Raw genomic sequence first — 15,012 nt, 5'->3', positions numbered from 1 at the left:
CCTCACGTTTACCCTCAGGATTTTTCCCCTCAGGAATTTTCCGCTCAGGATTTCTCCCCTGAGGAACTTTCCCCTGACGTTTCCCCTCAGGAATTTTCCCCTCACGATTCTCCTCAGGAATTTTCCCCTCATGATTCCCCTCAGGTTTTTTCCCCTCAGGAATTTTTCCATCACGATTCCCCTCAGGAATTCTCCCCTCACGTTTCCCCTCAGGATTTTTCCCCTCAGGAACTTTCCCCTCACGTTTCCCCTCAGGATTTTTCCCTCACGTTTCCCCTCAGGATTTTTCCCCTCAGGAATTTTCCCCTCACGATTCCCCTCAGCCGCACCTGGCTGGGTTTGCGCTGCCGCTCCCGCAAGAATTCCGCTTCCCAGCGCTTCAGCAGCACCTTCAGCTCCTGCTGCCGCTCCATGGCCGCCAAAGCGGGATTGGGGTCGGGATTTGGGGTCGGGATCGGGAATTGGGGTCGGGGATCGAGGGAGGCTCCGGGAGGAACCCAGAGCCGCCTCAGAGCGAACCTCCCGCTCCCGCCAAGCGTCAGCCAATGGGATGGCAGGGATTCGTGATTGACAGCGAAATGAGCCAGTGGGAAGGAAGACAAAGAAGAGCCCGCCCATCTCGCCATAAACCAATGAGAGTTTTTAAAAGCATTGACGGACAGCTGTAAAAGCCAATTGAAATAAAGGAAACAGCCCCCAAGGCCGTTTTGCCTGTTGATCGATTGTCACGACGAGAAGACACGGAAGTAAACCGTCCGTACGAGCTCCCCAAAATCCAAGTTTTTCTTAGTGATATCCTTGCATTTGGGGTTTCCCTAAAATTTTCTGATCCCCAAATCCCCACAGCCTCCTCAGAGATGCCCTGAGGGTCCCCTCACAACCGCCGCCATCTTGATCCCAGCTTTTCTTTGGGATTTTCTCACATTTGGGGTTTCTCCATCGCCCAAAGGGTCCCCAAATCCCCACAAGCCCCCCAAAATCCAAGTTTTTCTTCATGATATCCTCACATTTGGGGTTTCCTTGGAATTCTTTGATCCTCAAAGTCCCCCCAGAGACACGCTGGGAGTCCTCTCACAACCGCCGCCATCTTGTCCCCGGCTTTTCTTTGGGATCTCCTCACATTTGGGGTTTCTCTGGAATTCTTTGGTCCCCAAATCCCCAAAAATCCCCCCCAAATCTTGGGTTTTCTTCGCATTACTTCACATTTGGGGTTTCCTTGGAATTCTTTGATCCCCAAAGTCCTCCCAGAGACACGCTGGGAGTCCTCTCACAACCGCCGCCATCTTGTCCTGGCTTTTCCTTGGGATCTCCTCACATTTGGGGTTTCTCTGGAATTCTTTGCTTCTCCATCACCCAAAAAGTCCTCAAATAGCCACAGCCCCCCAAAATCCAAGTTTTTCTTTGTGATATCCTCGCCTTTGGGGTTTCCCTAAAATTTTCTGATCCCCAAATCCCCACAGCCCCCTAAGAGACGCGCTGGGGTCCCCTCACAACCACCGCCATCTTGTCCTGGCTTTTCTTTGGGATCTCCTCGCATTTGGGGTTTCTCCATCTCCCAAAGAGTCCCCAAATCCCCACAAGCCCCCAAAATCCAAGTTTTTCTTCATGATATCGTCACATTTAGGGTTTCTCTGCAATTCTTTGATCCCCAAATCCCCACAGCTCCCCATGAGATGTGCTCAGGATCCCCTCACAACCACCGCCATCTTGTCCCTGGCTTTTCTTTGGGATCTCCTCACATTTGGGGTTTCTCCATCGCCCAAAGGGTCCCCAAATCCCCACAAGCCCCCCAAATCCAAGTTTTCCTTCATGATATCCTCACATTTGTGGTTTCTCTGCAATTCTTTGTTCCCCACACAGCCCCCCCAATGGATTCCCTCCTCTTCCTCTGTGCCCGCCGCGTCGTCGCCCACAGCCCTCTTCCCGCCCTTCCCGCCAATCTCCACCCCGTCCTGTTCCAAGCGGCGTTCCTGGACGGGCGGCCCATGGTGCTGTGCGAGCTGGTGGCCGCGTGGCCGTTCCCGGTGCTCAACTTCCAGCAGCTGGTGGGGCGCCGGGAGCTGCTGCGGGACCATCCCTGCATGCTCTGCTTCCAGGCCGTCATCCTGGCCGTGGTGGACCAGCTGCGGCGGCAGCTGGAGGAGCCCGGCCACGACGCCAGGTGGGTTCTGGGCAACGTCGGGATGGGGGCACCTCCTCCGTTCCTGAGGTTCCTCCATTGGTTTTGGTGGTTCCTCCAAGGTTGTGATGGTTTCCTTCTTGTTTTTGATGGTTTATTGCCATGTTTGATGTTCCCTTCCCATTTTTGATGGCATCTTCTTGGTTTTGATGGTTTCCTCCCATTTTTGATCGTTTCTTCCCTTTTTAGATGGTTCCTTCCTTCGTGGTTCCATCTGGGTTTTGATGGTTCCTTCCCATTTTTGATGGTTCCTTCCTTGACAGTTCCTTCCCATTTTTGACAGTTCCTTCCCATTTTTGACAGTTCCTTCCCATTTTTGATGCTTCCTTTCTGTTTTTGGTTTCCTTCCATTTTTGATGGTTTCTTGCCACTTTAGATGGTTCCTTCCTTGACGGTTCCATCCCATCTTTGATGGTTCCATTTTGGATGATTCCCTCCTGTTTTTGATGGTTCCTTCTTGGTTTAGATGGTTCCTTCCCATATTTCATTATTCCTTTCCGTTTTTGATGGTTTTAATTGTTTCTTTAATTTTTTGACGCTTTCTTTGCATTTTTTATGATTTCCTCCCATTTTTAATGGTTTCCTCCTGTTTTTGACAGTTTCTTCTTGTATTTGATGGTTCCTTCCTATTTTTCATGGTTTCTTCCTGGTTTTAATGGTTTCCTCCCATTTTTAATGGTTTCCACACATTTCTGATGGTTTCGTCTCATTTTTTATTATTTTCTCCCATTTTTGATGGTTCCGTCCCGTTTTTGATGGTTTCCTCCCGTTTACATCTTCTTCCCAGTTTTTGGTTTTTGAAATGAAAAATAGTGTGAAATGGAAAAATGGGGTTTTTTTCCATTTTTGATGGTTCCATCCAGTTTTTGATGGTTTGTTCTTGTATTTAATGGTTTGTTCTTGTATTTGATTGTTTCTTCCCATTTTTGATGGTTCCTTCCTGGTTTTGATGGCTGTTTCTGATTTTTGATGGTTCCCCCCATTTTTCATGGTTCCTTCCTGGTTTTGATGGCTGTTTCTGATTTTTGATGGTTTCCTCCCATTTTTGATGGTTCCTTCCCATTTTTGATGGTTCCTTCCCATTTTTGATGGTTCCCCCCATTTTTCATGGTTCCTTCCTGGTTTTGATGGTTTTCCTTCCCATTTTTGATGGTTCCTTCCCATTTTTGATGGCTCTTTCTGATTTTTGGTGGTTCCTTCCCATTTTTGATGGCTCTTTCTGATTTTTGATGGTTTCCTTCCCATTTTTGATGGTTTCCTCCCATTTTTCATGGTTCCTTCCTGGTTTTGATGGTTACTTCCCATTTTTCATGGTTCCTTCCCATTTCTGATGGTTTCTTCCCATTTTTCATGGCTCCTTCCTGGTTTTGATGATTCCTTCCCATTTTTGATGGCTCTTTCTGAGTTTTGATGGTTCCTTCCCATTTTTCATGGTTTCCTCCCATTTCTGATGGTTCCCTCCCATTTTTCATGGTTCCTTCCCATTTTTGATGGCTCTTTCGGATTTTTGATGGTTCCCTCCCAGTTTTGATGATTCTTTCTGATTTTTGGTGGTTCCTTCCCATTTTTCATGGTTTCCTCCCATTTTTCGTGGTTTCTTCCCATTTTTGATGGCTCTTTCTGATTTTTGATGGTTTCCTTCCCATTTTTCATGGTTCCCTCCTATTTCTGATGGTTCCCTCCCATTTTTCATGGTTCCTTCCAGGTTTTGATGGTTCCTTCCCCTTCCCATTTTTGATGGTTCCTCCCATTTTTGATGGTTCCTTCCCATTTTGGATGCTTTCTTTCCTCCCCTTTTTTGATGTTTCCTCCCATTTCCCACGATTCCTCCCCATTTCCCCAGCCTGCGCGTTCTGGACATCACCGGCCTCCCGGATTCGGCGTCCGGCCGCGCTCTGGCCTGGATGAGCGGGTGGTCGGGCACGGTGACTTTGGCCAAGGCTTGCGTGGAGGTGTCCAAGCACCAGCGGGAATTCCAGCGGCGCGGATCCAAGCGCCGCTCGGGCGCCGCCACGGCCGCGGCCGCTCCGCAGCCCCCGGGCGTCGACGTCCACGCCGACCTGTTCGTCAACGGGGCGTCCTACAGGATCCTGCGCGACGCGCTGCAGCCCGGGGCTGCCGGCCCGCTGCGCCTCAAGTGCCGCGAGCTCCGAGCCGAGCAGCTCTCGGCGTCGGCCATCGTGGCCTTGCTGCGCTCCCTGGACCCGTCCTTCCTGCGCAGGGTGGATCTGAGGTTCAACAATCTGGGATTGAGCGGGCTCTCGGTGATCCTGCCGCACCTCTCGCGCTTCCCGGAGCTGCGCAGCCTCAAGCTCCAGTACAGCAACGTGGACGTGCGGCGCCCCACGCCCGAATCCGCCATCGGCATCCGGTGCCTGGCCCGGCAGCTGGGAATGCTGCCCAGCCTGCGCGAGCTCAACCTGGGATCCTCCCGGCTCTCCGGGAACCTGCGCCAGATCCTCTGGTGAGCTCCCGAGGGTTGGGGGGCTCGGGGGTCTTTCCCAGGATTTCATTGTCCCGACGTTCCCGTGATTCCGTTATTTGGATAATTCATCACTCAGTGATCCCATTGTCCCATCATTCCAAGATCCCAGAATTCCTTGGTTCCAGGATTCCCAAAGGTTGGGCTCGATGGTCTTGGAGGTCTTCTCCAATCTTGATGATCCCTTGATTCCATGATTTCATTATCCCAATGTTCCCATGATTCTGTTACCCCAATAGTTCGTGACTCCGTGATTCCATGATCCCAGAATTCCATGATCTCACGATTCCCAAAGTCTGAACTTGGCAATCTTGGAGGTCTTCTCCAATCTTAATGATCCCATGGATCCAGGATTCCATTATCCCAACATTCCCACAATCCCATTATCCCAATAGTTTATGACTCAACACTTCCATTATCCCATAAATTCATGATCCCATAATTCCATGATTCCAGGATTCCCAAATGTTGTTGTCGATGGTCTTGGAGGTCTTCTCCAATCTTAGTGACTCCATGATTCCATGATTTCATTATCCCAATATTCCCATGATTCTGTTATCCCAATAGCTCATAACTCCGTGATTCCAAGATCCCAGAATTCCATGATCCCAAAATTCTGTGATTCCAAGATTCTCAAAGGCTGAACTTGATGACCTTGGAGGTCTTCTCCAATCTTAGTGACTCCATGATTCCAGGATTTCATTATCCTGATATTTCCATGATCCCACAATTCCCTCATACCAATAGATTATCACTCAACGATTCCATTATCCCATAATTCCATGATTCCAAGATTCCCAAAGGTTGGGCTCGAGGGTCTTGGAGGTCTTCTCCAATCTTAATGATCCCTTGATTCCAGAAATTCATGATCTCTTTGTTCCCATGATTCCACGATTCCATTGTCACAATAGTTCACGACTCAGTGATTCCATGATCCCAGAATTCCATGATCCCAAACTTTTGTGATTCCAAGATTCTCAAAGGCTGAACTTGATGATCTTGGAGATTTTTTCCAACTTAAGTGATCCCATAATTCCAGGATTTCATTATCCCAACATTCCCATGATCCCATCATCCCAATAGTTTATCACTCAAAGATTCCATTATCCCATAATGCCGTGATACCATAATTCTGCCATTCCAAGATTCCCAAAGGTTGGGCTCGATGGTCTTGGAGGTCTTCTCCAATCTTAATGATCCCTTGATTCCATGATTTCATTATCCCAACATTCCCATGATTCTGTTATCCCAATAGTTCGTGACTCAGTGATTCCATGATCCCAGAATTCCATGATCCCAGAATTCCATGATTCCAGGATTCTCAAAGTCCTAACCTGACAATCTTGGAAGTCTTTTCCAATCTCAGCAGCCCCATGATTCCCGGATTTTATTATCCCAACATTCACAAGATCCCGTGGTTCTGTTATCCCAATAATTCATGACTCAGCCATTGTATTACCCCAGAATTCCATGATCCCAGAATTCCAGCAGTCTCAAAGGTCAGGCTCGATGGACTTTCCCAACCTGAGTGATCCCACGGCTCCAGGATTTCATTATCCCAATGTTCCCACGATTCCATTATCCTGTTGTCCCAATAGTTGACAACTCAAAGATTCCATCATCCCATAATTTCATGATCCCAGAATTCCCCGATTCCAAGATTCCCAAGGTTTGTGCTCGATGGTTTTGGAGATCTTTTCCAACCTTAATGATCCCAGGTTCCCATAGTTCTGTTATCCCAACAGTTTAGGACTCCATTCTCCCATAAATTCAAGATTCCATCATTCCTTAATTCTAAGATTCCCTAAGGTTGGGCTCGATGGTCTTGAGCATCTTTTCCAACCTGGATGATCCATTGATTTCAGGAATTCATTATCCCAATGTTCCCATAATCCCATGGTTCCGTTGTCCCAATAGTTGACAACTCAAAGATTCCATCATCCCATAATTTCATGATCCCAGAATTCGGCGATTCCAAGATTCCCGAGGTTTGGGCTCGATGGTCTTGAGGATCTTTTCCAACCTTAACGATCCCAGGTTCCCATGATCCCGTTATCCCAATAGTCCATGACTCCATAACTCCGTGATCCCATAATTCCTGGATTCCAGGATTCCCAAAGGTTGGATTTGATGATGTCAGACAATGGCTCCATGACCTCATAACTCCATGATCCCGTAATTTCATGGCTCCATGATCCCAACACACCATAACCCCACAGTTCCATGACCCCACAATTCCATGATTCTCAAAGGTAAAACCTGACGTTCTTGGAGATCCTTCCCAACTTCAGCCATTCCATAATTCCATGACCCCACAATCTCATGGATCCATAATTCCATAACTCCATGCTCCCGTGATCCTCAAATGTCAAACCTGATGGTCTCAGAGACATTTCCCAACCTGAGTCATTCCATAATTCAGTGACCTCAAAATCCCAGGATTTCCAGGGGTCAAACTGGATGTTCTTGGAGCTCTTTCCCAACCTCTGCCATTCCACAGTTCCATGGCTCCCTGATCCCATAACTCCATGATTCCCAAACCTTGACCTTGATAGTGTTGGAGACCTTTCCTGACCTGAGTAATTCCATGATTCCATGACCCCATAACTCCAAAATCCCAGGATTTCAGAGCTCACACTCGATGTTCTTGGAGCTCTTTCCTAAACTCAGTCATTCCATGATCCCATCACTCCATCATTCCAAACTCCCGGGATTTTCAGAGCTCACACTCGATGTTCTTGGAGCTCTTTCCCCGCGTGTTCCCACCCAACCCTGACCTGTCCCTTTTCCCTGCCCGCAGCGACCTCCAGGCGCCGCTGGAAAGCTTGGAATTGGCCTTCTGCTCCCTCGTTCCCGCCGACCTCGCCTTCCTCTCCCACAGAGTCTCTGCACGGCTCCAGAGCCCTGGGATCCATCCCAGCATTCCATGGTCCCACATTCCACAATTCCATGGATTGTGGTCCCAGATCCCAAGACCCCAGAACTCCATGATCCCACATTCCATAATTCCATGATTCTCAAACCTTGACCTTGATGTTCTTGGAGATATTTCCCAACCTCAGCCATTCCATAACTCCATGATCCCATCATTCCAAAATCCCAGGATTTTCAGAGGTCAAACTTGGTTTTCTTGGAGACTTCTCCCAACCTCTGCCATTCCACAATTCCATGGCTTTGTGATCCCATAACTCCATGATTCTCAAACCTTGAACTTGATGGTGTTGGAGACCTTTCCTGACCTGAGTAATTCCATGGTTCCATGACCCCATAACTCCAAAATCCCAGGATTTCAGAGCTCAAACTCGATGTTCTTGAAGTTCTGCCCCAACCTCTGCCATTCCACAATTCCATGGATCCATGATCCCATAACTCCACGATTCCCAATCCTTCAACTTGATCTTCTTGGAGCTCCTTCCCAACCTTCATCATTCCATAACTCCATGACCCCATAGCTCCAAAATCCCGGGATTTTCAGAGCTCAGACTTGATGTTCTTGGAGACCTTTCCCAACCTCAGGCATTCCATAACTCCATGACCCCATGATCCCACAATTCCATGACTCTCAAACCTTGACCTTGATGGTCTTGGAGCTCCTTCCCAACCACACCCAGCCCACAATCCCACGATCGCACGGATGCACTCCCAGCTCTCATTCCTCCCGAATCCCACCCAACCCTGACCTGTCCCTTTTCCCTGCCCGCAGCGACCTCCAGGCGCCGCTGGAAAGCTTGGAATTGGCCTTCTGCTCCCTCGTTCCCGCCGACCTCGCCTTCCTCTCCCAGAGCTTCCACGCGCCGGCCCTCAAGCGCCTGGACCTGAGCGGCCACGACTTCTCCCAGGGCCTGCTGGAGCCGCTGCGGCTGCTCCTGGAGGAGACCTCGGCCTCGCTGCTGCACCTGGATCTCAGGGAATGCCGCGTGGCCGACTCCCACCTGGACGCGCTGCTGCCGACGCTGCGCCGCTGCTCCCGCCTGCGCTTCCTGGGACTCTACGGCAACTCCCTGTCCACGGCCGCGCTCAGGGATCTGCTCCACAGAACCCTGGAGCTGCCCGAGCTGCGCCTGCTGGTCTATCCCTGCCCCGTGGATTGCTACAAGCCGGGGCCGCCGCGCTCTGACGGAGATTTGGGGGATGCGGTGGATGAGGAGCTGCTGGCGGAGGTGCAGGTGGAGTTCATGCGGGTGTTGGAGAGCTCCGGGCGGAGCGACCTCGTGTGGAGCTCCAACCCCCGCGGGCACGGAGCGCTCGACTTCTTCTCGTTGTGATGGGGGGGAAAAGGTGCTGCGCCCCAAAATGCAAATCCTGCATCCCAAAATTCCCAAATCCTTCATCCCAAACTCCAAAACCTTCATCCCAAAATCCAAATCCTTCGCCCCAAAATCCAAATCCTTCACCCCAAAATCCAAATCCTGCACCCACAAAATTCATCCCAAAAACCAAATCCTTCACCCCAAATTCCAGATCCGTCACCCCAAACTCAAAATCCTGCATGCCAAAGCCCAAATGCTTCACCCCAAAATCCAAATCCTTCACCCCAAAATTCATCCCAAAATCCAAAACCTTCATCCCAAAATTCACCCCAAAATCCAAATCCTTCATCCCAAAATTCATCCCAAAGCCCAAATCCTTCACCCCAAAATTCAAATCCTTCACCCCAAAATTCATCCCAAAATCCAAATCATTCACCCCAAAATCCAAACCCTTCACCCCAAAATCCAAATTCTTCATCCCAAAATCCTTCATCCCAAAGTTCCCAAATACTTCCAAATCCTTCATCCCAGAAAACAAATCCTTCACCCCAAAATCCTTCACCCCAAAATTCACCCCAAAATTCCAAAACCTTCACCCCAAAATCCAAACCCTTCACCCCAAAATTCCACCCCATCTCATTTTTCCCTTTATTTTGGTGCTTCCCCACCCAGTTTTTATATTTTTTACCCCCTCCTGATGTTTTGTGTTTTATTTAATATTTTTTCCCCCACCCCGATGTTTTGCGTTTTATTTTATATTTTGTGTTTTATTTTATATTTTTTATCCCACACCAATGTTTTGTGGTTTATTTTATATTTTGTGTTTTATTTTATGGTTTGTGTTTTATTTTATATTTTGTGTTTTATTTTATGTTTTGTGATTTTATTTTATATTTTTTACCCCAACCCTGACACTTTCTGTTTTATTTTAGGGTTTTCCACCCAGTTTGGGGTTTTTCCCAAAGTTTTTCCCGGAAGTTTCGTTGCTGTGTCCGGAGGGGAAAGTTCTGGAATGTCCTGAATTGCTGGGGGACGTTTTTTAATTAGGGAATAAATGTTAATTAATGATTTATCAGGAATTGGTTATTCATTAATGAGCTGCCACCACCCAAATCCTTCATCCCAAAATCCAAACCCTTCATCCCAAAATCCAAATCCCAAATTCCAAACCCTTCACCCCAAAATCCAAATCCCAAATTCCAAACCCTTCACCCCAAAATCCAAATCCCAAATTCCAAACCCTTCACCCCAAAATCCAAATCCAAATCCCAAAATCCAAACCCTTCACCCCAAAATCCAAATCCTTTATCCCAAATCCCCAAATCCTTCATCCTAAATTCTGAAACCTCCCATCCCAAATTCCTGAATCTTTTATCCCAAATCCTTGATCCAAAAATCCCAAATCCTTTACCCCAAATCCCCCAAATCCCCCAAACCCTTCATCCCACATTCTTGATCCAAAATTCCCAAACTCCTCATTCCAAATTCCCAAATCCTTCATCCCAAAAATCCCCAAATCCTTCACTTCAAATTCCCAAACCCTTCATCCCAAATTCCCAAATCCCTCATCCCAAATCCCCAAACCCTTCCTCCAAAATCCCAAAATCCTTGATCCAAAAATCCCAAATCCTTCATCCCAAATCCCCAAATCTTTGATCCCAAATTCCCAAATTGTTCATCCCAAATTCCCAAATCCTTCATCCCAAATCCCCAAATCTTTTATCCCAAATTCCCCATCCCAAATTCCCAAACCCTTCATCCTAAAACCCCAAACCCTTCCTCCAAAATCCCAAAATACTTGATCCAAAGATCCCAAATCCCAAATCCCCAAACCCTTCATCCCAAATCCCCAAATTCTTCATCTCAAATCTCCCATCCCAAAAATCCCCAAATCCTTCATCCCAAATCCCCAAATCCTTCATCCCAAATCCCCCAAATCCCAAATCCTCAGATCCTTCATCCCAAATCCCAAATCCCCAAACCCTTCATCCCAAAAAAATCCCCAAAATTCCTCCCTAAATCCTCCAAATTTCCCCCAATTTTCCCCCAATTTTCCCCCTAAATTTCCCCAAAATTTCCCCCAATTTCCTCCAATTTCCCCCCAAATTTTCCCCCAATTTCTGCCCAAATTCCCCCCAAATTTTCCCAAAAATCCCCCCAATTTTCCCCCAATTTTCCCCAAATATTTCCTTAAATTTCCCCCAAATTCCCCCAAAAAATCCCCAAAATTCCTCCCTAAATTCCCCAAATTTTTCCCCATTTTCCCCCAAATTTCCCCAAAATTTCCCATCCAAAAAATCCCCAAAATTCCTCCCTAAATCCTCCAATTTTCCCCCAAATATTTCCCTAAATTTCCCCAAATTTTCCCCCCCCATTTTCCCCAATTTCTGCCCAAATTTTCCCGAAATTCCCCCCAAATTCCCCCCAAATTTCCCCCATTTTTTCCCCAATTTTCCCCAAATATTTCCCCAATTTTCCCCCAAATTTCCCAAATTTCCAATTTCCCCTAACCCAGGTATTACCGCCTGAACGAGGCTTTGGGCTCGGTGGACCCCGAGTACCCCAAGAGCATCGAGGTCTGGGGGGTCCCACCGAGCCCCCGCGGAGCCTTCATGGGACCCGACGACGGTGAGACCCCAAAATTCACCCCAAAATTCACCCCAAAAATCCTCGAAAGTCCCAAGAAAATCGGCCAAAATTTGGGGATTTTTTTGGATTTTTTTGTGATTTTTTTGTGATTTTTTGGGGATTTTTCGGGATTTTTTTGGGATTTTTGGGGGGGTTTTTCGGGGGATTTTTTGGGGATTTTTTTTTATTTTTAAAGTAAATTTTTGGGATTTTTTTGGGATTTTTTGGGGATTTATTTAGATTTTTTTTTATTTTTAAAGTAATTTTTCGGGATTTTTTTTTGTTTTTTAAAGGACTTTTTTGGATTTTTAAAGGATTTTTTTGGTATTTTTTGGGGATTGTTTTGCATTTTTAAATGATTTCTTTTTGGATTTTCAAAGGATTTTTTGGGGATTTTTTTTAATTTTTAAAGTAATTTTTTGGGATTTTTTTGATATTTTTTGGGGATTTCTTTTTGATTTTTAAAGGATTTTTGGGGGGATTTTTTGGGATTTTTTGAGGATATTTTGGGGATTTTTTTGGGATTTTTTGGGATTTTTTTTGATTTTTAAAGGATTTTTTTGGGATTTTTTTGGGGATTTTTGGGGATTTTTTTTTTTATTCTTAAAGTAATTTTTTTGGGATTTTTTAGGTGATTTTTGGGGATTTTTCAGGATTTTTAAAGGATTTTTTTTGGATTTTTAAAGGATTTTTTTAAGATTTTCTGGGGGATTTTTGGGGAATTTTTGGGGGATTTTTTGAGATTTATTTGGGAATTTTTGGGATTTTTTTTGAGATTTTTTTGGGGATTTTTTGAGATTTTTTTTTATTTTTAAAGGATATTTTTGGGATTTTCGGAGGGATATTAGGGGGTTATTTTTGAGGATTTTTTGGTTTTTTTTTTATTTTTGGGGATTTTTTGGGGGTTTCTCGAGGTCTGCGGGGTCCCCCCGAGCCCCCGCGGAGCCTTCATGGGACCCGACGACGGTGAGACCCCAAAATTCACCCCAAAAAATCAAAAAAAATCGGCCAAAATTTGGGGATTTTTTGGGATTTTTTGGGGATTTTTTGGGATTTTTTGGGGACTTTTTGGGGATTTTTCGGGATTTTTTTTTTATTTTTTTGGTGATTTTTTGGAGATTTTTCGGGATTTTTGGGGAATTGTTTTGGGATTTTTTGTGGATTTTTTGGGTATTTTTTGGGGATTTTTTTGGTGAGTTTTTGGGGATTTTTCGGGATTTTTTGGGGATTTTTTGGGGATTTTTTGGGGGGATTTTTTTGGGATTTGTTTTTATTTTTAAAGTAAATTTTTGGGATTTTTTGGGTATTTTTGGGGGATTTTTTGGGATTTTTTTAAATTTTTAAAGTAATTTTTGGGGATTTTTTTAATATTTTTTGGGGATTTTTTTGAGATTTTTAAAGGAATTTTTTTTTGATTTTTAAAGTAATTTTTGGGGATTTTTTTATATTTTTGGGGGTTTTTTTTGATTTTTAAAAGATTTTTTTTTGATTTGTAAAGGATTTTTTGGGGATTTTTTTTGGATTTTTAAAGGATTTTTTTGCGATTTTTTTGGGGGATTTTTTTGGATTTTTTCTTATTTTTAAAGGATTTTTTTTAAAATTTATTTTTATATTTTTTTGGGATTTTTTTTGAACTTTATATAATTTTTAGGGGTTTTTTGGGGGATATTTTCGGGATTTTTTGGGGATTTTTCGAGGTCTGGGGGGTCCCCCCGAGCCCCCGCGGAGCCTTCATGGGACCCGACGACGGTGAGACCCCAAAATTCACCCCAAAAAATCAAAAAAATCCCAAAAATATCCCCCCAAAAAATCCCCCAGAAATCCCTAAAAATATCCCCAAAAAACCCTGAAAAAATCTGAAAAAATCCCCCCAATATCCCCAAAAAAACCCCAAAAATCCCTTAAAAAGTTCTCAAAAAACCCTCAAAATTCCAAAAAAAATCGCCCCAAAAATTCCTTAAGAAATCCTCAAAAAATCCCCCCAAAAAATCCTCAAAAATTCCCCAAATAATCCCAAAATCTCCCCCAAAAATATCCCTCAAAAATCACCCAAAAATCCCCCAAAATAATCCCAAAAAATTCTCCAAAAAATCATCAAAAATCCCCCCAAAAATCTCCCCAAAAAACCCTGAAAAAATCTGAAAAAATCCCCCCAAAATAACCCAAAAAGTCCCCCAAAAATCCCCCAAAAACCTCAAAATTCCAAAAAAAATTCCCCCAAAATCCACAAAACATCCCCCAAGAAATCCGCAAAAAAATTCTCAAAAATCCCACAAAAAAATCTTCCAAAAAATCTTCAAAAAATCCCCAAAAAATCACCAAAAATTCCCCCCCAAAATCCCTCAACCCCCCCCAAAAAATGAGTCCAAAAATCCCCACAAAGTCCCCCAAAAAATCCCCAAAAAATGCCCCCAAATCCTCCAAAAAATCCCCCAAAAAGTCTCAAAAAACTCCCAAAAATGCATCCAAAATTCCCCTAAAAAGCCCCCCAAAATCCCCCCAAAATCTCCAAAATTCACCCCACAAAGAAAAAAAAATTCCCAAAAAAATTCCCAAAAAAATCCCCCAAAAATCCCTCAAAAAATAAAAAAAAAATCCCCAAACAATTTGGGATTTTTTGGGGATTTCTTGGGGATTATTTGGGGATTTTTGTTGTGATTTTTTGTTTTATTTATTTTAAAGGATTTTTTTGGGGATTTTTGGGGACTTTTTTTTTAATTTTAAAGGATTTTGTGGGGGATTTTTTTGTATTTTTTGGGGTTTCTTTTTTGGGATTTTTTGGTTTCCTTTTTTTTTGACGTTTAAAGGATTTTTTTGGGAATTTTTGGGGGGATTTTTTGCGAATTTTTGCGAATTTTTTTTGTTTTCTTTGGGATTTTTTGGGGGGACTTTGGGGATTTTTTGGGGGGAATTTTTGGGATTTTTTTTATTTCTAAAGGATTTTTTGAGGAATTTTTTGGGATTTTTAAATTAGGTTCTTGGGATGTTTTTAGTGATTTTTTGGGATTTTTTTGGTGATTTTTTGGGATTTTTTTTTAATTTTAAAGGATTTTTTGGGGGGATTTTTGGGGATTTTTAAGGGATTTTTTTGGTGTTTTATTTAATTCTTTTAAAGGATTTTTTGGGGGATTTTTGGGGTTTTTTTAGGGATTTTTTTGCGGGTTTTTTAAAATTTTTAAAGGATTTTTTGAGGATTTTTTGGGGGATTTTTGGGGATGTTTTAGGGATTTTCTGTGTTTTATTTAATTTTTTTAAAGGATTTTTGGGGGATTTTTGAGGGATTTTTTGGGCTTTTTTTGGGGATTTTTTAGAGATTTTTTGGGTTTTTTATAAATATTTTTAAAGGATTTTTTGGGGGATTTTTGGGGATTTTTTAGGGATTTTTTTGCGGGTTTTTAAAAATTTTTTAAAGGATTTTTTGAGGATTTTTTGGGGGATTTTTGGGGATGTTTTAGGGATTTTTTGTGTTTTAT

The 15,012-nt window shown here is 44.0% G+C and overlaps 1 protein-coding gene and 1 long non-coding RNA gene across 2 annotated transcripts in view; one reads left to right on the top strand and one right to left on the bottom strand.

The window, feature by feature from the left end:
• LOC141727916 (uncharacterized) overlaps positions 1-680 on the bottom strand; it is a 28,802-nt gene extending 28,122 nt beyond the window's left edge. The window contains exon 1 of the long non-coding RNA XR_012578705.1: positions 330-680. This is a non-coding gene — a long non-coding RNA (uncharacterized LOC141727916). The remainder of the gene's footprint in view (positions 1-329) is intronic.
• A 1,044-nt stretch (positions 681-1,724) lies between these two features.
• LOC141727920 (leucine-rich repeat-containing protein 14-like) lies at positions 1,725-9,478 on the top strand. The gene is made up of 3 exons (XM_074534202.1): positions 1,725-2,169; positions 4,022-4,643; positions 8,365-9,478. The coding sequence occupies exons 1-3, from the start codon at positions 1,869-1,871 to the stop codon at positions 8,924-8,926; spliced, it is 1,485 nt and encodes a 494-aa protein (XP_074390303.1). The 5' UTR covers positions 1,725-1,868; the 3' UTR covers positions 8,927-9,478.
• Positions 9,479-15,012: the final 5,534 nt, after the last annotated feature.

Source organism: Zonotrichia albicollis, unplaced genomic scaffold (assembly GCF_047830755.1).
Source record: "Zonotrichia albicollis isolate bZonAlb1 unplaced genomic scaffold, bZonAlb1.hap1 Scaffold_257, whole genome shotgun sequence".
Lineage (NCBI taxonomy): Eukaryota > Metazoa > Chordata > Aves > Passeriformes > Passerellidae > Zonotrichia > Zonotrichia albicollis.
This window is presented reverse-complemented; position numbering and strand designations above follow the sequence as displayed.

Coding starts and splice junctions, on each gene's coding strand:
- LOC141727920 (XM_074534202.1), top strand. CDS start 1,869: ATGGATTCCCTCCTCTTCCTCTGTGCCCGCCGCGTCGTCGCCCACAGC. Junction 2,170..4,021: donor CCACGACGCCAGGTGGGTTC/TGGGCAACGTCG, acceptor CCCATTTCCCCA/GCCTGCGCGTTCTGGACATC. Junction 4,644..8,364: donor AACCTGCGCCAGATCCTCTG/GTGAGCTCCCGA, acceptor CCCTGCCCGCAG/CGACCTCCAGGCGCCGCTGG.